Raw genomic sequence first — 21,083 nt, 5'->3', positions numbered from 1 at the left:
AATCGTAATCGCTCCTCTTTCACCCCAGCTACCAAACTAATCATGATTCAGATGACCATCCTACTCATGCTAGATTACGGAGAATGTATAGATCTGCAGGTAATGGTGCTTTCTTGAGCGGCTAGGATGTTCTTTACCATTCTGCCATCAGATTTGCCAACAATGCTCCTTATCACTGCACTCTATACTCCTCTATAAACTGGTCATCTCTGTATACCCATCGCAAGACCCAGTGGTTGATTCTTATTTATAAAACCCTCTTAGGCCTCACTCCCCCCTATCTGAGATATCTACTGCAGCCCTCATCCTCCACATACAACACCCCTTCTGCCAGTCACGTTCTGTTAAAGATCTCCAAAGCACACACATCCCTGGGTCGCTTGTCTTTTCAGTTCACTGCAGTTGGCGACTGGAACGAGCTGCAACAAACACTCAAACTGGACAGTTTTATCTCCATCTCTTCATTCAAAGACTCCTATCATGGACACTCTTACTGACAGTTGTTGCTGCTTTGCGTGATGTATTGTTGTCTCTACCTTTTTTCCCTTCTGTGCTGTTGTCTGCGCACAATAATGTTTATTACCCTGTTTTGTGCTGCTACCATGTGTTGCTGCTACCATGTTTTGTTGCTACCATGTGTTTTCATGTTGTATTGCTAACATGCTGTGTTGTCATGTGTTGCTGCCATGCTATGTTGTTGTCTTAGGTCTATCTTTATGTAGTGTTGTGTTGTCTCTCTTGTCGTGATGTGTGTTTTGTCCTACATTTTATTTTATTTATTAATATTTGTAATCCCAGCCCCCAACCCCGCAGGAGGCCTTTTGCCTTTTGGTAGGCCGTCATTGTAAATAAGAGTTTGTTCTTAACTGACTTGCCTAGTTAAATAAAAGTTAAATAAAAAAATTAAATGAAAACATCTGTTATAAAGCATCCTTCAGCCTTGTGGTGGTGCAAAATCTATACTTTTTTGTGTCTAAAGAAGGAAGTGGACCTGTTGATGTGTCTGTGGTAGATCATAAGACCTTTCTGTGGTGCTCTACAAAGACCCCAGTCACAAAAACTAGGTTGCACTAGCAGAGGTGCCATTGTTTCTGCATAGGAGTAACGCGAATACAAGCTAGACGACAGCAGAACTTCCTCCTCTCAGCTCTCAAGGTCCATTATAACCAAGTCAACCGAGTCAAAGTAGCATCACTTTGGTTTGATTAAGTTTTATCGTGTTCCTCTACTGAGTAAATACATCACATCTGTAGTCGGTCTCAGCAGGCAGTGTCCGGTCAACGTCTGGTTCTGCAGTTGGTCAGTATGTGTGGAAGTGTATCCAGACTTGCTCTGCTTCTGGTGCTGTGGGGTCTATGCACAGCTGTTAACGGTAAGAGAGATGTATCCCATTACGTGGATATGGAGCATTCCAATTGATGGCGTTATTTTTTTATTGCAGCAAGTAGATCTAGATTACCAAAAGTTCTCTGATATTGATCACCAATATTTATATTTCCCAACAGACATAATCGTGGAGATGAACGGATATAAATTCCTAGACCTAATGAAATGGTAGCACATACATTATCCCAGAATGGTGTCAGTTTGTCACAGGACCACAGCATGTGTAATATTCCAGGTCGCAATTGTAAATGAGAACTTGTTCTCAACTTGCCTACCTGGTTAAATAAAGGTGAAATAAATCAAAATAAAATAAAGAAAATATAGTTCCTTTGTGCTTTTTGCATCTCCAACAGAGATGATTTCTGGGTGACCCTACATGCATTCTGGCTGGACTATAGTAAGTCCTATGAATTATCTTACATTGCATTAGTTCATGTCTTAAGTTGTAGGAGCAGGTATGCACATTTTAACATATCTGTGACCAATGGTTCTCCTTCATTTCTTCATTTAGATCTGTTTACCATTTGTTCATTATAGGTTCTAAGCCTTCAGGTAGAGTTTCAATCAGCCCTTGATATAACTTGGCAATCAACTTCTTTGTCGTAGCAGCTTCTTTCAGTATTTAATCTATGCTAGATGCCTTAGGTTCATCCAGATTCTGTTGAAGTGATTGAATATGATTTCTGAGAAATCGGCCTTGTATAATGTAATTGATTGAATGACAGTATAGATCCATCATAGTAAACATGTTAAATTAATGATGCCCCTTTGGAACACGACTTAAAGATGTCATCACTAAATGCTGGAGGTAAGGTGGGGTTATAACAAATAAGGGTGCCTGGCAATGTTGTTTCTTTCCACCTCATGAATGTGATGGTGGTATGATGGATTACACTGAAAAAACTGTGGAGATTGTCTGGACATCCTTTTTCTTATTAACCCTGTTTGATCTGAGTGAATTACCTTTTACATGACTGTTTCTATGCCAATGAAAAGCCAATACTTCAGCAATGATTTTTGTAATCTACATTCAAAAGTTATACTGGGCAGAAGGATCCGCACGACAGTGGATCATTATCTTTCTTTTTAAGTAGGGTGATTGTAGCCAAACATGGTGACTGGGGAAGTTCATTTTTCTCTAGAGCTGCTGTGAGCATATGTAACATAGGCCTTAGTAACCCGGGATTAAGGTGTCTATAACGTTCCACTGGGAATCCATCATTACTAGGAGATTTCCCAATATGTAGATAATTGATGCCCTCCAACAGTTCACCTGGGGTGATGTTTTTTCCATATTCCTTTTCTCTGGTTCATTTATAATTGGTCAAATGGCCTTATTGAGGAAAATGTCTATATATTCATTTCAACTTTTGTTTTGGGATTGATACAGTTTGTCATAAAATGTTTTAAAGACTGAGTACATTTCAGAAGGAACCATTGTTATGCTACTATCTGGGGTTTGAATGCTATGGATGGTACATTCCTCTTTCTTCATTTGCCAAGCAAGCATTTCCCCTGCACTTTCACCTTGCTCAACATCTTGTTGCTTGGATTTCATGGCAGCAATCTCTGCAGATCGAGAGTTTGTTTTATATTCAAGCTTAAAAGTCTTCAACTGTTGAAGGGTGTCAACATTTCTATCTAAACTGTGTTTTCTTTCTAAGTCGTGAATTTTCTGTTCTAGTATTTCTAATTCTTTATTGGTCTAATTTTTCTAATGTGAAGAGTAAGACATGATACAACCTGTCATGTATCGATTTAAGATCTTCCCAGACTACAGTTGGGCGCACTTCATTGTCTACATTAATTTCCAAAAACATGTCTATCTGTGTGTTGCGATTTGAGGTAAACTCCTTACCTCTAAGAAACATTGTGTTGGATTGCTATGTCTCTGCTATTGGCATAGGAGGTTGAGCTTAAACGTGAAAGACAATGGGATGTTGTCTGTAATTATTATAGGAAGGTATTTACATTCAGAAACAGTCAATTAAAGCCAAGTTTACAATGAAAAAGTAACTTCTTGAATATGAGTTATGGAGGTGAAAGTAATAAGAGTATTGTCTTTCAGTTGGATGTTTCTATCCCCACAGTTCACACAGACCCATCTCTTTGATGTTGTGGTTTAATACCGTAGACATGTTAGGAAGAGGATATACAGTTGAAGTCGGAAGTTTACATACACTTAGGTTGGAGTCAATTAAACTCGTTTTTCAACCACTCCACAAATTTCTTATTTTTCTTCATTTATAATTCACTGTATCACAATTCCAGTGGGTCAGATGTTTACATGCACTAAGTTGACTGTGCCTTTAAACAGCTTGGAAAAATCCAGAAAACGATGTCATGGTTTTAGAAGCTTCTGATAGGCTGATTGACATAATTTGAGTCAATTGGAGGTGCACCTGTAGATGTATTTCAAGGTTTAGCTTCAAACTCAGTGCCTCATTGCTTGACAATATGATAAAATCAAAAGAAATCAGCCAAGACCTCAGAAAAAAAATTGTAGACCTCCACAAGTCTGGTTCAACCTTGGGATCAATTTCCAAATGCCTGAAGGTACCACGTTCATCTATACAAACAATATTACACAAGTATAAACACCATGGGACCACGCAGCTGTCATACTGCTCAGGAAAGAGACGCGTTCTGTCTCCTAGAGATTAACGTACTCTGGTGTGAAAAGTGCAAATCAATCTCAGAACAACAACAAAGGACCTTGTGAAGATGCTGGAGGAAACAGGTACAAAAGTATCTATATCCACAGTAAAACAAGTCCTATATCGACATAACCTGAAAGGCCAAACAGCAAGGAAGAAGCCACTGCTTCAAAATCGGCATAAAAAAGCCAGACCACGGTTTGCAACTGCACATGGGGACAAAGATCGTACTTTTGGTGAAATGCCCTCTGGTCTGATGAAACAAAAATAGAACTGTTTTGCCATTATGACCATCGTTATGTTTGGAGGAAAAGGGGGAGGCTTGCAAGACGAAGAACACCATCCCAACCGTGAAGGACCGGGGTGGCAGCATCATGTTGTGGGGGTGCTTTGCTGCAGTAGGGACTGGTGCACTTCACAAAATATAGATGGCATCTGAGGAAGGAGAATTATGTGGATATATTGAAGCAACACCTCAAGCCATCAGTCAGGAAGTTAAAGCTTGTTCGCAAATGGGTCTTCCAAACAGACAATGACCCCAAGCATGCTTCCAAAGTTGTGGAAAAATGGCTTAAAGACAACAAAGTCAAGGTATTGGAGTGGCCATCACAGCCCTGACCTACAGTGCCTTGCGAAAGTATTCGGCCCCCTTGAACTTTGCGACCTTTTGCCACATTTCAGGCTTCAAACATAAAGATATAAAACTGTATTTTTTGTGAAGAATCAACAACAAGTGGGACACAATCATGAAGTGGAACGACATTTATTGGATATTTCAAACTTTTTTAACAAATCAAAAACTGAAAAATTGGGCGTGCAAAATTATTCAGCCCCCTTAAGTTAATACTTTGTAGCGCCACCTTTTGCTGCGATTACAGCTGTAAGTCACTTGGGGTATGTCTCTATCAGTTTTGCACATCGACAGACTGAATTTTTTCCCATCCCTCCTTGCAAAACAGCTCGAGCTCAGTGAGGTTGGATGGAGAGCATTTGTGAACAGCAGTTTTCAGTTCTTTCCACAGATTCTCGATTGGATTCAGGTCTGGACTTTGACTTGGCCATTCTAACACCTGGATATGTTTATTTTTGAACCATTCCATTGTAGATTTTGCTTTATGTTTTGGATCATTGTCTTGTTGGAAGACAAATCTCCGTCCCAGTCTCAGGTCTTTTGCAGACTCCATCAGGTTTTCTTCTAGAATGGTCCTGTATTTGGCTCCATCCATCTTCCCATCAATTTTAACCATCTTCCCTGTCCCTGCTGAAGAAAAGCAGGCCCCAACCATGATGCTGCCACCACCATGTTTGACAGTGGGGATGGTGTGTTCAGCTGTGTTGCTTTTACGCCAAACATAACGTTTTGCATTGTTGCCAAAAAGTTCAATTTTGGTTTCATCTGACCAGAGCACCTTCTTCCACATGTTTGGTGTGTCTCCCATGTGGCTTGTGGCAAACTTTAAATTACACTTTTTATGGATATCTTTAAGAAATGGCTTTCTTCTTGCCACTCTTCCATAAAGGCCAGATTTGTGCAATATACGACTGATTGTTGTCCTATGGACAGAGTCTCCCACCTCAGCTGTAGATCTCTGCAGTTCATCCAGAGTGATCATGGGCCTCTTGGCTGCATCTCTGATCAGTCTTCTCCTTGTATGAGCTGAAAGTTTAGAGGGACGGCCAGGTCTTGGTAGATTTGCAGTGGTCTGATACTCCTTCCATTTCAATATTATCGCTTGCACAGTGCTCCTTGGGATGTTTAAAGCTTGGGAAATCTTTTTGTATCCAAATACGGCTTTAAACTTCTTCACAACAGTATCTCGGACCTGCCGGGTGTGTTCCTTGTTCTTCATGATGCTCTCTGCGCTTTTAACGGACCTCTGAGACTATCACAGTGCAGGTGCATTTATACGGAGACTTGATTACACACAGGTGGATTGTATTTATCCTCATTAGTCATTTAGGTCAACATTGGATCATTCAGAGATCCTCACTGAACTTCTGGAGAGAGTTTGCTGCACTGAAAGTAAAGGGGCTGAATAATTTTGCACGCCCAATTTTTCAGTTTTTGATTTGTTAAAAAAGTTTGAAATATCCAATAAATGTCGTTCCACTTCATGATTGTGTCCCACTTGTTGTTGATTCTTCACAAAAAAATACAGTTTTATATATTTATGTTTGAAGCCTGAAATGTGGCAAAAGGTCGCAAAGTTCAAGGGGGCTGAATACTTTCGCAAGGCACTGTACAAACCTGATTCAGTTACACCAGCTCTGTCAGGAGGAATGGGTCAAAATTAGTTTCAACTTATTGAGGGAAGCTTGTGGAAGGCTACCTGAAACGTTTGAACCAAGTTAAACAATTTAAAGGCAATACTACCAAATACTAATTGAGTGTATGTTAACTTCTGACACACTGTGAATGTGATGAAAGAAATAAAAGCTGAAATAAATCATTCTCTCTACTATTATTCTGACATTTCACATTCTTAAAATGAATTGGTGATCCTAACTGACCCAAGACAGGGAATTTTTACTTGGATTAAATGTCAGGAATTGTGAAAAACTAAGTTTAAATGTATTTGGCTAAGGTGTATGTAAACTTCCGACTTCAACTGTAGATTAGTTGATGGCTTGTCTAGAGTTGCATCCCGTACACAGTTAACCCCCCCATATAATATTCCTGTTACATTGAGATAGTTCTAGTATGAGGTCATGAATTCACTTTGGGTCGTCTTCTTTTGGACATTAACAGTTCAGTAAAGTGGCTTTTTCTTGTGCCAGGTTTATTTTTACCATTGTAAAAAACGTCCATTTGGGTCTGTAGTCATTTCTGTAGACTGAAATGGGACTTTCTATTAATGAGAATTGATAGAACTACTCATGCTTAATCAAACCGATCTCATGCAATAATATACTCACAATCTGTTTCCCTTCCTGTTTACAGTGACTCAAGAGAAAACATTGGAAACCGGAGGAGCAGATTCCACTCTTCTCTGCTCAAACCAAACACTCACTGACATCCTTACTGTAATATGTCACAAATATAGAGTTATACGTGAGGGTCATGAGTGTAGAGTATCACAAGACTTTGAAACAAATCATACCAACAGCACTTGTGACCCCAGAGTCACACTGCAGACAGAGAATGACAGAGTGTTTCTACACATCACCAACACACAACCATCTGATGAAGGGAACTACACCTGTGTATGTACACATGATGAAGGCAATTCTGATATAGACATACATATTTCGGTCAATGGTAAGTGTTTGGTCTGATGGGATTGTTGACAATCATTTTATAATGAACCCCAGCATATCTTATCATCACATATTTAGTGGGATGCCTGTCATGTGCTTTCCTTGATGTTCTGTCAGTGTTTTGTGTTCTTGTTTTGTAACGTCTGTCATAGACGTTACATCTGACAGAACTGAGAGAATCTCTATAGTCACAATATTGGATTTTGTCATCAATACATGTCTTAAATGTAGATACTGTCAACAACACGTTGCCTTAATGTAAATGAACAAGATGGCGGAAGAGAAACATAAGATCATCATATATATTTTCCCCTTGCTCAGGAGCCCAAGTGCAAAAGGCCACAGACAACCGTCTCTTCTATTGGGGGATGATATCAGGTGTTGCAGCATGTGTAGCTGTCCTGGTGATTGGTGGTGTAATCATGAGGAAAATTCATCTCAGGTAAGATGATATTAATATTTTGGTAAAAGAGTGTTTGACAGATTTTGGGTATTTGAATAATTACTTGGAAGCACTGTTGTAGAAATTATGCATTCTCAAATGCATTTTAGTTCTACAATGAGGATATAGTACTGAATTGGTGTCAGAAATACATGCAATGCTATGAGTTCATGGGGGCTTCAACCAAAATGTAAATCGAAACTAGGCTAGATGTTCAACTGACATATGTGACCAGTGAGTAGTTTCCAATAGCTGCACTGTTGTGGCTTCTCACGTCTCATTTCCTGTCAAAAATGAGTGTGGTGAGAAACACACACACACTGCTCACAATAATTTTACTCTGGAAAATGTTCGGTGTAAAACATGTTTCAGTTGGTGCTATGTTAATTCAATCTTGTTCTTTTTTGGTCAACAGGAGAACACAGCTACAAGTGTCTGGAATCGTCAACGAGGTGCCACAACACTGCTTGCTGTTGCCTGTTAGTCAGATGAAGGCAGCCGAGTCTTCATTTATAACCGTTGCGTACATTTCACAATAAATATCTGCGCGCAGCATTTCTGAAAAGACCGCACACAGACTGCGCACTTACAAAAATATTGAGATTCATCAGCTTGGGCGGGTGCCATGCATGTTTCCTGTTATAAATCAGACCCATCCTGAATTTGTTCGCTTGTGAATGAGCGTTCAAATCAGCCTGAAAAGCCTTTTATGGTAACAGTAACGCCCCTTTTCGCCGTGTACTGAAATTAAACCATTGCCGTTTCTAAATAGCAGTTCGCGAGCTTGATAAAATGTCTCTGGAGGTGTTGGCAGAATGTTTTAAACTTTTACAGTGACATTTGCTGAAAAAAACTATTGCAAATTGTTGTGGACCTATAAACATATTGTAACTTTTTAATATGCTCCAATGGCCGTGAATTCTGAAACGTTGTCTACTCGGAAAGAAATGACAACTACAGTACTTACAGTGGTAGCCTATTCACTTCAATACAAAATATCAACTGTCTGTTCTTCTGTTAAAGTCATCTGTTATAAACCACACTCCCTTTCGCATGTTATTATAGCTTAATCAGTTTAGTACTGTGAAGTGGGTCTAATTATATTTACGATTCAGTCATTTAGCAGAGGCTCTAATCCAGAGCGATTTGTGAGAATCGAACCCACAACCCTGGTGTTACGTCCGTCGTCAGATGAATGAGACCAAAGCCCAGCGTGGAAAGTGTTCTTGATTTTTAATATTGAACTCCAACAAAAACGACCGTAAAGTTCTGTAGGCTACACAACACCTATACAAAATCAAGATCCCACAACTCAAGGTGGGAAAACGGGCTGATCCACAATCAGATCAATACGATCCACAATCAGAGACAATGATAAACAGCTGCCTCTGATTGGGAACCATACTAGGCCAACAAAGAAATAGAAACATAGATTTGCCCACCCAAGTCACACCCTGACCTAACCAAATAGAGAATAAAAGGGATCTCTAAGGTCAGGGCATGACACCTGGCCATGCTCTACCAACTGAGATACATGTGACTTAAATAACAGATGCGATGAATGGCAGCCTATCCTAACTTGTTGTAAGCCTATAGGCTAATGAAACCATCACAGTTTGAAAAGGTGAGGAAATTATTCTGCAATGATCATGGAAATTAAATAAATAATACAAATATACCTATTTCTAACTAGAAAATGGCATTTACTGAAGTAAATGTGGTGTGTTTGCTAGTCTTGAAGTACGAATGGTTGTGAAATAGTAGTAGTAGTGGTAGTGAAGGCAGTAGTAATGTTATTTTTTTTATTTATCCGTTATTTTACCAGGTAAATTGACTGAGAACACATTCTCATTTGCAGCAACGACATGGGGAATAGTTACAGGAGAGAGGAGGGGGATTAATGAGACAATAGTTCTGTGGTTCAGTGGTTGTGTGGTTGTGGTCAGTAGTTGTGTGGTTGTGGTCAGTAGTTGTGTGGTTGTGGTCAGTAGTTGTGTGGTCACTATTCTGTGTTTCTGGTCAGTACTTTTGTGGTTGTGTTGTTGTGGTCAGTAATTGTGTTCAGTAGTTGTGAGGTTCAGTGGTTGTGTGGTTGTGGTCAGTAATTGTGGTTCAGTAGTTGTTAGTAGTTTTGTGGTTGAGGTCAGTAGCTGTGGTCAGTAGTTATGGTCAGTAGTTGTGTGGTTGTGGTCAGTAGTTGTGTGGTTGTGGTCAGTAGTTATGGTTAGTAGTTGTGGACAGTAGTTGTGGTCAGTAGCTATGTGGTTGTGGTCAATAGTTGTGGTCAAATCGATTGATTGATAGAATAGGATAGCCTGAACATGTGAAAGTTTGTTTAGTGTTTCTCGCTTGAATGGTTCAAGAGTTACAGCTGTTGAGTAGTTTATGCTAATTTATGCAAATGCATATAAAAATGAATTAGAAGTTAGGATAGCCTGAATGTTTTAAAGTTAGTCTTTTAGCTTACTTTTATTTATTTAACCAGGTAAGCTAGTTGAGAACAAATTCTCAGTTACAACTGCGACCGGGCCAAGATAAAGCAAAGCAGTGCGACACAAACAACAACACAGAGTTACACATGGAATAAACAAGCGTACCGTCAATACCACAATAGAAAAAAAGAAAGTCTATATACAGTGTGTGCAAATGGCGTGAGGAGGTAAGGCAATAAATAGGCCATAGTAGCGAAGTAATTACAATTTAGCAGATTAACACTGGAGTGATAGATGAGCAGATGATGATGTGCAAGTAGAGATACTGGTGTGCAAAAGAGCAGAAAAGTAAATAAAAACTAAATGTGGATGAGGTAGGTAGATTGGGTGGGCTATTTACAGATGGACTATGTACAGCTGCAGCGATCGGTTAACTGCTCAGATAGCTGATGTTTAAAGTTAGTGAGGGAAATGTAAGTCTCCAGCTTCAGCGATTTTTGCTATTTGTTCCAGTCACTGGCAGCAGAGAACTGGAAGGAAAGGCGCCCAAAGGAGGTGCTGGCTTTGGGGATGACCAGTGAGATATACCTGCTGGAGCACGTGCCACGGGTGGGTATTGTTATCGTGACCAGTGCGCTGAGGTAAGGCGGAGCTTTACCAAGCATAGACTTATAGATGACCTGGAGCCAGTGGGTCTGGCGACGAATATGTAGTGAGGGCCAGCGGACTAGAGCGTACAGGTCGCAGTGGTGGGTGGTATCAGGGGCTTTGGTAACAAAACGGATGGCACTGTGAGAGACTGCCTCCAGTTTGCTGAGTAGAGTGTTGGAAGCTATTTTGTAGATGACATCGCCAAAGTCGAGGATCGGTAGGATAGTCAGTTTTACTAGGGTAAGTTTGGCAGCGTGAGTGAAGGGGACTTTGTTGCGAAATAGAAAGCCGATTCTAGATTTGATTTTGGATTGGAGATGTTTGATTTGAGTCTGGAAGGAAAGTTTACAGTCTAGCCAGACACCTAGGTATTTGTAGTTGTCCACATATTCTAGGTCAGAACCATCCAGAGTAGTGATGCTAGTCGGGCGGGCGTGGGCAGTGAACGGTTGAAAAGCATGCATTTGGTTTTACTAGCGTTTAAGAGCAGTTGGAGGCCACGGAAGGAGTGTTGTATGGCATTGAAGCTTGTTTGGAGGTTAGTTAACACAGTGTCCAAAGAAGGGCCAGATGTATACAGAATGGTGTCGTCTGCGTAGAGGTGGATCAGGAAATCACCCGCAGCAAGAGCGGCATCGTTGATGTATACAGAGAAGAGAGTCGGCCCGAGAATTTAACCATGTGGTACCACCCCCATAGAGACTGCCAGAGGTCCGGACAACAGGCCCTCCGATTTGACACACTGAACTCTGTCTGAGAAGTAGTTGGTGAACCAGGCAAGACAGTCATTTGAGAAACCAAGGCTATTGAGTCTGCCGATAAGAATACGGTGATTGACAGTGTCGAAAGCCTTGGCCAGGTCGATGAAGATGGCTGCACAGTACTGTATTTTATCGTTGGCAGTTATGATATCGTTTAGTACCTTGAGCGTGGCTGAGGTGCACCCATGACCAGCTCTGCAACCGGATTACACAGCGGAGAAGGTACAGTGGGATTCGAAATGGTCAGTGATCTGTTTATTAACTTTGCTTTCAAAGACTTTAGAAAGGCAGGGCAGGATGGATATAGGTCTATAACAGTTTGGGTCTAGAGTGTCACCCCCTTTGAAGAGGGGGATGACCGTGGCAGCTTTCCAATCTTTAGGAATCTCAGACGATACGAAAGAGAGGTTGAACAGACTGGTAATAGGGGTTGCAACAATGGCGGTGGATAATTTTAGAAAGAGAGGATCCAGATTGTCTAGCCCAGCTGATTTGTACAGGTCCAGGTTTTGCAGCTCTTTCAGAACATCTGGTATCTGGATTTGGGTGAAGGAGATGCTGGGGAGGCTCGGGCAAGAAGCTGCGTAGCTGTTGGCCCGGGGTTGGGGTAGCCAGGAGGAAAGCATAGCCAGCCGTAGAGAAATGCTTTTTGAAATGTTTGATTATCATGGATTTATCGGTGGTGACCGTGTTACCTAGCCTCAGTGCAGTGGGCAGCTGGGAGGAGGTGCTCTGGTTCTCCATGGACTTTACAGTGTCCCAAAACTTTTTGGAGTCAGGATGCAAATGTCTGTTTGAAAAAGCTAGCCTTTGATTTCCTGACTGACTGCGTGTATTGGTTCCGGACTTCCCTGAACAGTTGCATATCGCAGGGACTATTCGATGCTATTGCAGTCCGCCACAGGATGTTTTTGTGCTGGTCAAGGGCAGTCAGGTCTGGGGTGAACCAAGGGCTATATCTGTTCTTAGTTCTACATTTTTTGAAAGGGGCATGCTTATTTAAGACGGTGAAGAAATTACTTTTAAAGAACTACCAGGCATCCTCGACTGACGGGATGAGGCCAATATCCTTCCAGGATACCCGGGCCAGGTCGATTAGAAAGGCCTGCTTGCAGAAGTGGAAACAGTGAGAGATTTATTTCTGGAGATATTCATTTTTAAAATTAGAAGCTGGGACTGTTTGGGCATAGACCTGGAAAGTATAACAGAATTTTGCAAGCTATCTCTGCAGTATATTGCAGTAAATCTCAGTTTTTTTTTTCTTCCTAAACCAGGATTCAGACGCAGCAAGGACATCAGGTTTTGCGGAGTGTGCCAAAGCAGTGAGTAAAACAAATTTAGGGAGGAGGCTTCTAATGTTAACATGCATGAAACCAAGGCTTTTTTGATTACAGAAGTCAACAAATGAGAGTGCCTGGGGACACGCAGGGCCTGGGCTAACCTCCACATCAAACAAGGAACAGAGGAGGAGTAGGATGAGGGTACGGCTAAAGGCTGGCAAAACTGGTCGTCTAGTGCGTTGGGGACAGAGAATAAAAGGAGCAGATTTCTGGGCGTGGTAGAATAGATTCAGGGCATAATGTGCAGACAGGGGTATGGTGGGGTGCGGGTACAGTGGAGATAAACCCAGGCACTGAGTGATGATAAGAGAGGTTGCATCTCTGGACACGCTGGCCAAGGAGCAGGATCATTTTTAATAGCTACTGTAATAATAATTCTGTAATAATGCCCAAATTACACTAGTGGGAATTTATTGCAATCAATAAAGATAACTTTCAGCCTGTCAGAAGCTGGCATCAAACAATCCAGATTAAGATCACCCCCAAATTAATAATTCAGAGTTAGTATAGTTAGATAGCAAGTCAGACAATTGGCTAAGAGCACATGTTGAGGCAGAGGGAGTGCTGAACTCAGCTGAACCAAACCGCCCCAACTTTAAACACCCGGAAAAATCTACTCTTTTAGGTATTATTTTGACAAATGCTCCTCATAAGTATACAGACAATTTTTTCTAGTGAGTTCAGTGACTATTGTCCCATTGCCTGCATAAGAGCTGCACATCTACCTAAATCTTGTCCTCGCTTTATTACAAAGAGAAATTATAGGAATTTCAATTAGCAACAATTCTTGTTGAAAGGGGGGTTGTGTCCGATACCTCTGACTCAGATCAGGCCCTAAATGATTTTACTTCTTTGCTCAACTCTATTGCAGATACGCCTGCTCTGTTCAAGAAACTAAGGGTAAGAGATAGTTCATGCGTGAACCAGGGATTAGCTCTATCAGAGAAACTTCAGGAGAGAAATTTAGCATGGGCTACAGCTAGGCTAACTGATTCTACGTATGACTGGCAGTCCTTCAGACGCATGAGAAATAGATGTTTATCCATGATTAGAAAAGCGAAATCAACATACTTCTTGAACTGTGCATCTGAGAATGGTGGGAATTCAGCTGCCGTCTGGAAGGTAGTGAAATCTCAAACAAAACTCCATCCCCTCAATACACCAGCAGGTTATAACAGCCTCTCCATAACAGATCAGATGGACATTTGTAGTGCTTTTAAGAACCACTTTGCCTCAGCAGGCCACCTATTTCATAAAATAGCTTCTGAAAACTAGAACTTAGAATGTTTTTTATTAACTTCTCATTCTATTCTTAATGAACACCAATCTGGTTTTAGACGTGGACATAGCATTGTTTCAGCAGCAACACTTAGCTGATGTGCTGCATTGTTTAGACCATTACATCATTGTGATGCCTTATGTTTTGACTTGTCGAAGGCATTTGATACAGTTGACCATTTCTTACTTACTCTAAGGTTGTCTGAAATGGGCCTAGATCAGGCATTTTGCAATTGGTTCAAGAACTATCTAACAGACAGGACACATTGTTTGCTTACTGACGCTATCAAATCTAGTTTCCTCAATATTACGAAAGGTGTGCCACAGGGGTCAATTTTTGGTCCCTGTTCTCTTCACTATTTTCATACACATCACTGCATTTTGTATAGTTTTCTATGTTCATGTTCACAGGGCTCCCTTACAAAAGAGACCCTGGTCTCAATACCGACCCACCCTGTATAAATAAAAGTAATAAATAACAAATATATTTATTCCTATGGTTCTCATTCAAACCCGTGTTAATTTAAGAACATTTGAAAATGGCTATAGCTCAAAAAGTAAACACAGCATCAAAAATCCTTTGACAAGCAATCTAAACTGGGGCAGTCTGGACATTTGGCACTTTTTTAAAAGCTTAAATCTTTTAAACTTTAGAGTGAGCAGAATAAATATAATAATAATAATAATAATAATAATAATAATAATAATAATAATAGGAAGAAGAAATCTAGAGTTGTGCTTTGCTTAGCAAGGACACCTAATTATTTTAGTGTAAATATAAAATAGAGTTTTTGCACTTCTCACTAACCGCGAATGATTGCATGATATTTAGCTACCTGTTTTATCGTTCTGAATAAGCGTGTTATCATATAGTCCTGCACAATGCTACTACTAGGCTACGTATGCCTTCTTGCATTGCAATACTTCACCACTTGAACTCATGGTCTAAAGTTAGCATGAGGATAAGCACATTCTCATGTCAAGTTCAGTTTTTATAAATGACAACTTTTGCGTGGAAACGGACGCAGGCACGTTATGGGGGATATTTTGTGCGTACGCAGCGTTTATTAATGAGGCCCCTGCAGACTACGCTCTTTCACATTTTCAATAGAATTTTCCACAGCCCCATATGTTATTCTACAGTGTAATATGGTGACTATTGTTAATGTCTTTGTAGGAGGAGCCACAGGACAATGAGCCCTACAACACGTTCACAAGGAGAGACAATGGGCTTTACTCAACTCTGCAGCTGCCGCATCCTAACCCCTGACCTCTGGCACCGTTGACCAATGACGACATGGCATTAGACACCTTCTCGTAACATACAGCTAGCTAGAATACAGCTATATGGTAGAGTGGTAGATATGCATTTACTGTGAATATTTTGATTAGTGAAAATGCATTTTCCCTTGTCTGACTTGCCATATATCAGCCTCTCCTTTACTGTAGATGTTCTGTGGTGGTTGTAAATATCAACACATACTGTCTGCAGGCTGCACATCTGTTATGGAAATACAAGTGTTACACGTCTAAAAAAGTACAGCTGTTGTGTTTGTGGATAGAACAAAGTATGTTTCTGTGGAGATCACATCAAGTCATAATCTTCTCCGTCAGTGTACTGTTGTAAAATACTAACATTGTCCTGTCATAAACATGAAGGGAGAAATCAGTAAAAGTCCCAACTGCCACTGTATTCAAACTAACTTTAAAATACAGAGTATTAATGTAGACCTGTTTTGTAGATTTCTGTTCCTATATAGGCCTGGCTACATGAATTAGTCTACATGTTTAAGTGCATATGTTAATAAAAAAAACACACAACAACTAGTAACGAGCTGGATATGATTTATTACAACTGTTTTTCCCACTAAATGTATGTATGCTGTAGCCTATGTACTTCTGTGGATGCAAGGCCAGTCTATTTAAAGCATGAGAACTGTTTCATGGTGGCCGGTCTGTCGTTTCCTTCCTGCTCATCAGTTAGCCTGACTACCTATCCACATCGCTCCGGCCAAACACCACGCCCACTAGCGTTTCTTCTCCACCATGAGTCTGGATTTGCTTTCCTTCCCAACGTCTTAAGAATGTGAAAACATTCTGACCATTCTGATTGGTCCCAGAAACTGATGGGTTGAGCAAGAGTTGGCTTCCATGAATCATGTAATTGGCTTTGATACTCTGATTGGTTAAACTTCTAATTGCTGGTTAATTTATTTTGATGTCAGCACAAATTATTTCTAGTATGGAAACTTTTGTCATTTATACTTGAATAACTTTGAAAAACTGTATTCACATATATCTATGTCCTTATTGTCCATGAATTTCTAGTGGATAGACCATAAGGTTCAAGAGAAAATTGTCTAATGAAAAATCATCTAATCAACAATAACATTATTTTTTATTAACTCTAATTGTATATATTTTATATGTGATAAGGCCACACAGAGGGCCAAAGATAATTACAGACATGTGATAATCTGAAGTGATAATCTGAAAAAAACTCACTAGATCTTATAAAATTCACCCCCAAAACTTGAAAATTGCCAAAATTCTGGTAGTTTCCTGGTAATATACCCTAGATTAAATTAAACATTATCCAGAAGGAACATTAGTTGTGGCATGTGACACAAGATAAAGAAACAGCAACACACATGACAGATGCACATGCTTACAAGGTATATACTAGATAAACATTAAAAGCTGTACTGATGCCGTCTCTTGGTTTTAAGAGGTCAAAACCTGAGTGTTACCTAATGTCAGAACTGCATACTGATTGTTCAGTGGAAGTGTCCAATACGATTGATGTTCCCCTCTTACGTGTGTGGTCTTTGTAAATGTCTCAGAGAGATTTTTGATTTCTCCCTACAATCTTTAAACTGACCTGCACAACTCTCCCTAGGCCATCATGACCTGAGACAAACCAGGCAACGAAGATAACTGTTATAACAGGCTCAATACAATATCTTTAAAAAGGACTGTTTTTAAAAAAACGGATTGATTGTCACAGACTTTTAAAGATAAAATAACATGAACCAGATGAGTCAGTAATGATCAGGTGTGTGTGTGGCAATGTGAGTACAGTCACTCAGTAGTCATTGAAAAGGTTCCTGAGAAAGAAAAGAGGGGGAAAGAAAATCATAATGTTTCAATTGGATGAAAACACAGGTCATTGTGAGGTAATAAGATGGTCTGACAGCCATTGTGACAAACATTACAGAACAGATATTAACATGCAGCTGAGTGCATGATGCTGTCACCATGACTACTCTATGACCACCACAAAATTACATCATTTCAGAGCTTCTTCCTCAAGAGAGAGACTACAGCAGACAGTGAGAGAGTGAAGGTGTAAACCTACTTCTTTACAGCCTCCTGAGCTTGTTGCATCCTGCGCTTGTCAGACGAGCTGAGGGATTTTATCCAGAAACAAGAGGACATATTTGATTTATGTTTTGATTTTTGGGTTACTGTAATTTATACTAAAAGTTTTGTAACATTCTCAATATTGTCTGTTTCACACTTTCTATCGGGATGATCAAATGAAGTTGTAAAAATACTCACATTTGTGACGGACTGGAGCTTGGTGTGAAAAATATCAAAATAGACAATGTAGCGGCAGGAAACATACACCACAGAAATACATTTCCAAGTTTTATTCCCATGTTTCTTGCTCAATGAGAGAGATTCCAGAAGACGTTAAGACTATGAAAGTATGAGAAGATAAACCTACTTCTTAGTCATCCTCCGCTTGGTTGTTGAGTTGTTTGGTGAGCTGGTTGTTGAGCTGTTTGGTGAGCTGGTTGTTGAGCTGTTTGGTGAGCTAGTTAACGATTGTGACCTGAAAAAACAAAAGGTAATAAAATGATTACTTATCTTAAATAGCTGTTAAAAGTGTTGAAGAGATAATCACATGTGTGATGGACTGGAGGTTGGTGTGACACTGAAATAAATCTAAATAAACACTGTACTGACAAGAACCACATCATCTGATTCATTATTATTTTATTACAATTATTTAATGATGAAGGATGATCTTTAGAATGAGCATCTTACTGTTTGGATGTTGGTGGTGTCTTTAAGGGAGTTCTGCTGATTTCAGGGTCAGGAACTGGGGGTTTTCTACATTAAATTAGAGATCAACTAGTAAACGGCTGGCAGTCAAATTACATTAAATTCAGAATAGCTGTTTTCAGTATCAAGGAAGGAAATGGTTTTCTCTCTACCTGGAAGAGGTGTCTTTTCTCCTCTTTTGCCACCATATTACACAGAATACAGCAATGAGACACATTAAACACAACACTGCACCCATCACTGCACCAACCACTGTACCTGTGAATGAGAGAGATGTCAAGAAAAGACAGAGGTCAAATTCACAGGTACACTACACCAAAGCCTCATACATGTAAATATGGCTCTGCACCACACCTGAAAGTTGAATAGGAAAAGAGCCCGTCAATAGGTTGATTATGACCTGTCATTATTAGAATAACAACCACGTACCACTGATCCTGTCATCATCAGAGACCTGAGATTGACCTAGCACAGAAATACACAGGAAGTACTTCATCATGAACACAGACAGTACTTCATCATGACATCATGTTCCTGATATTACACATTGATCTATAGACATTTCTCACCAGTAATTGAAGCTGGAATCACCATGGAAACATTCTTGGTGACATCACTGAAGGACATAGAGGCAACACACCTAACCTCTTTGTCAGTTAGACTGGACACTACCACTGTTACAGTAGTTGTCATAGTGACAGTCCCATTGGGATGGGTGACATCAACCATGTTGGAATGTTCTATCATGATGTCATCCCAGGTTACTATAGGAACAGGTCGTCCAGTAGCAGAACAGGACAGAGTGGTGTGACTGTTGTTGGTTTGTGTGATGAGGAGTGAGGGTCCATACAGCTCTATAGAACAACAACAAACACAGTTCACAGTGAATGTCAATACCATAATGGTTTCAATCACATTATTTACTAAATAATTCCATTTAAATTATTTACTAAATTAATCAATTTACATGATTTACTAAATGATCACATTTTGATAAATGGTTTCAAGACATTGGATGTATGATCTGATAAAATGGCTGCCTGAAGTTCTGGAGAAGTTGTTCTGGGTCAGTCATTTACAGTACATTATGTTGTCAGATTTTACCATTGACATGGAGACAGGTCGTTCCACTGATAGCTCCCTCTGGAAAGGTGTTAAACAGACACTTGTAGCAGGACTCGTCTCCTCTTGACACTCCTCTGATGACGATAGAGCAGTTCTGCAGTCCCTCGTCTTCAAACTCCACTTTCCTCTGAAAAGGTGGGTTGACATGGGAACCGCGTTTGCTGTAAGTGGCCACATTTTCATTCTCCCCAGTTGTCACTTTTTGCCAGGTGACTTGCCGCACATCTTTTGGTGTCATGAGCTCACAGGTTATGACTGCATCTTCTCCCAGGGTTGCTGTGACAACCTGCTGTGTTCTTACCAACTGAGAGAGCCCTGCATGAAGACAGTTACAATAGTTCTTCGACACTAGTAGTACTCAGAACGGTCAGAAGGGGGACTACAGTGGTAAGGGCAGTCTTGGCGGGAGGAAGTTATGGCACCTGTTGTAAAACTATCAATTTCTATAAATTTCAGGATAGAATATACATGATATGTGCCTAAGGCCACAGCATACATCACCATTAAAGTACCCATTAGAGCGACATCAATCATTCCATACAGTAAGAGCATGGAGCTGCAGATGAAATCATGCATTTACTATAGTCAAATGAACTGGTTTGTCAACAGTTAACACGTATGTGTAACCGGTGTGAAATGGCTGGCTAGTTATAGGGCTGGCTAGTTATAAATTCGTAATTACAGTGACGGACTACCCCAGCCAAACCCGGACGACGGTGGGCCAATTGTGCTATGCCCTATGGGACACCCAATCACGGCTGGATGTGACGCAGCCTGGATTCAAACCATGTCCTACAGTGACGCTTCTTGTACTGAGGTGCAGAATCTTAGATCACTGCGACACTCAAGAACCCAATGATTTTCAAGTATGTCACACTCTTGTTTTAATGTATATATTGAATTAATCAACTTTACAGATAAAATATGATCAAACACTGTATAGCCTCAACATTTATTTTGATATCATGGATGGTCAATCAATGCATCCATTAGTTACATTAGTCTCATAGTCTAGTAGCACGACCTAGTGGCTTAAAGCCTAATGAATCTTGTCCAAGTTCTGTGAAACCAAAACGCGTTGTACTGTGCCAGGCCTTTGTCTTACTACTTTTTGCTAATAAATACGAATTATTTAAGAATTGGAATAAATACGAATTATTTAAGAGTTGGTGGCTATTTACCCATGCAGCAAGAAGATTGAGCTACAGCTTCAATATGACATGTATTTCGTGTTGTGAAATTAACAGGTTTGTCTACAGTTGTGAAAGTACACAATTAGATCAAATAGACACTAACAATATCGCGCCACTTTCAAAGTGGTAGTCAAATGCGGTATTATCATGCGTAAACCTGATATAACTCACCATTAGGGAGGAATATGAGCAGAATAAACAGAGACTTGAAGAGTGCAGGAGACATGGTGAAAATGTAATTTGCTACAGTAATGAAACAAGAGAAAAAGAGCGGGAAATTCCTTATTCCCTTACACCTGCTCCATAGCCTGGGTAACCGTCTGTTTATGCTCTCTTGCCAACGCCTCATTGAATTGCCATAGCAACAATGTTTAGCTTGTCAATGACAATGGAGTAGGCAAAAGCACAAACAGATATGGGACCAGGCTACCTCCTGCATAAAAGTGAAAGTAAACTTGCTCTCTGTATTCTGTCTACAGTCACAGTTAA

General features: G+C 40.2%; 2 protein-coding genes across 8 annotated transcripts; one reads left to right on the top strand and one right to left on the bottom strand.

The window, feature by feature from the left end:
* Nucleotides 1-1,248: 1,248 nt before the first annotated feature.
* On the top strand, nucleotides 1,249-16,032 carry LOC110495469 (uncharacterized). 4 transcript variants are annotated; one of them, XM_090207422.1, is made up of 5 exons: nucleotides 1,249-1,372; nucleotides 6,985-7,302; nucleotides 7,623-7,743; nucleotides 8,159-8,222; nucleotides 15,383-15,578. In XM_090207422.1, the coding sequence occupies exons 1-5, from the start codon at nucleotides 1,306-1,308 to the stop codon at nucleotides 15,473-15,475; spliced, it is 663 nt and encodes a 220-aa protein (XP_090063548.1). In that variant the 5' UTR covers nucleotides 1,249-1,305; the 3' UTR covers nucleotides 15,476-15,578. The 4 variants fall into 4 exon arrangements, with proteins under 4 accessions (XP_090063548.1, XP_090063545.1, XP_090063546.1 ...); XM_090207419.1 differs by lacking the exons at nucleotides 1,249-1,372; nucleotides 6,985-7,302; nucleotides 7,623-7,743; nucleotides 8,159-8,222 and adding exons at nucleotides 9,237-9,367; nucleotides 10,689-10,784; nucleotides 12,862-12,909; nucleotides 12,982-13,068 and having other exon boundaries at nucleotides 15,383-16,032; XM_090207420.1 differs by lacking the exons at nucleotides 1,249-1,372; nucleotides 6,985-7,302; nucleotides 7,623-7,743; nucleotides 8,159-8,222 and adding exons at nucleotides 9,237-9,367; nucleotides 10,689-10,784; nucleotides 12,862-12,909 and having other exon boundaries at nucleotides 15,383-16,032.
* A 1-nt stretch (nucleotide 16,033) lies between these two features.
* LOC100653484 (uncharacterized) lies at nucleotides 16,034-20,943 on the bottom strand. Of its 4 annotated transcripts, none has more exons than XM_090207397.1 (10): nucleotides 20,766-20,943; nucleotides 19,381-19,716; nucleotides 18,846-19,130; nucleotides 18,706-18,741; nucleotides 18,429-18,534; nucleotides 18,259-18,324; nucleotides 17,936-18,043; nucleotides 17,767-17,784; nucleotides 17,564-17,626; nucleotides 16,034-17,312 (listed from the first exon to the last, which is right to left on the bottom strand). In XM_090207397.1, exons 1-10 carry the CDS (start codon nucleotides 20,941-20,943, stop codon nucleotides 17,291-17,293), a joined length of 1,218 nt encoding a protein of 405 aa, XP_090063523.1. In that variant the 3' UTR covers nucleotides 16,034-17,290. The 4 variants fall into 4 exon arrangements, with proteins under 4 accessions (XP_090063523.1, XP_090063524.1, XP_090063526.1 ...); XM_090207398.1 differs by having other exon boundaries at nucleotides 17,564-17,611; XM_090207400.1 differs by having other exon boundaries at nucleotides 17,564-17,611; nucleotides 19,381-19,528; nucleotides 20,766-20,878.
* Nucleotides 20,944-21,083: the final 140 nt, after the last annotated feature.

Source organism: Oncorhynchus mykiss, chromosome 18 (assembly GCF_057628025.1).
Source record: "Oncorhynchus mykiss isolate SJ-2025 chromosome 18, ASM5762802v1, whole genome shotgun sequence".
NCBI classification, from domain to species: domain Eukaryota; kingdom Metazoa; phylum Chordata; class Actinopteri; order Salmoniformes; family Salmonidae; genus Oncorhynchus; species Oncorhynchus mykiss.
This window is presented reverse-complemented; position numbering and strand designations above follow the sequence as displayed.

Coding starts and splice junctions, on each gene's coding strand:
- LOC110495469 (XM_090207422.1), top strand. CDS start 1,306: ATGTGTGGAAGTGTATCCAGACTTGCTCTGCTTCTGGTGCTGTGGGGT. Junction 1,373..6,984: donor TCTATGCACAGCTGTTAACG/GTAAGAGAGATG, acceptor TCCTGTTTACAG/TGACTCAAGAGAAAACATTG. Junction 7,744..8,158: donor ATGAGGAAAATTCATCTCAG/GTAAGATGATAT, acceptor TTTGGTCAACAG/GAGAACACAGCTACAAGTGT.
- LOC100653484 (XM_090207397.1), bottom strand. CDS start 20,943: ATGAGGCGTTGGCAAGAGAGCATAAACAGACGGTTACCCAGGCTATGG. Junction 19,131..19,380: donor GACCTGTCTCCATGTCAATG/GTAAAATCTGAC, acceptor GTTGTTCTATAG/AGCTGTATGGACCCTCACTC. Junction 17,313..17,563: donor GCTCAGGAGGCTGTAAAGAA/GTAGGTTTACAC, acceptor TTTCTTTCTCAG/GAACCTTTTCAATGACTACT.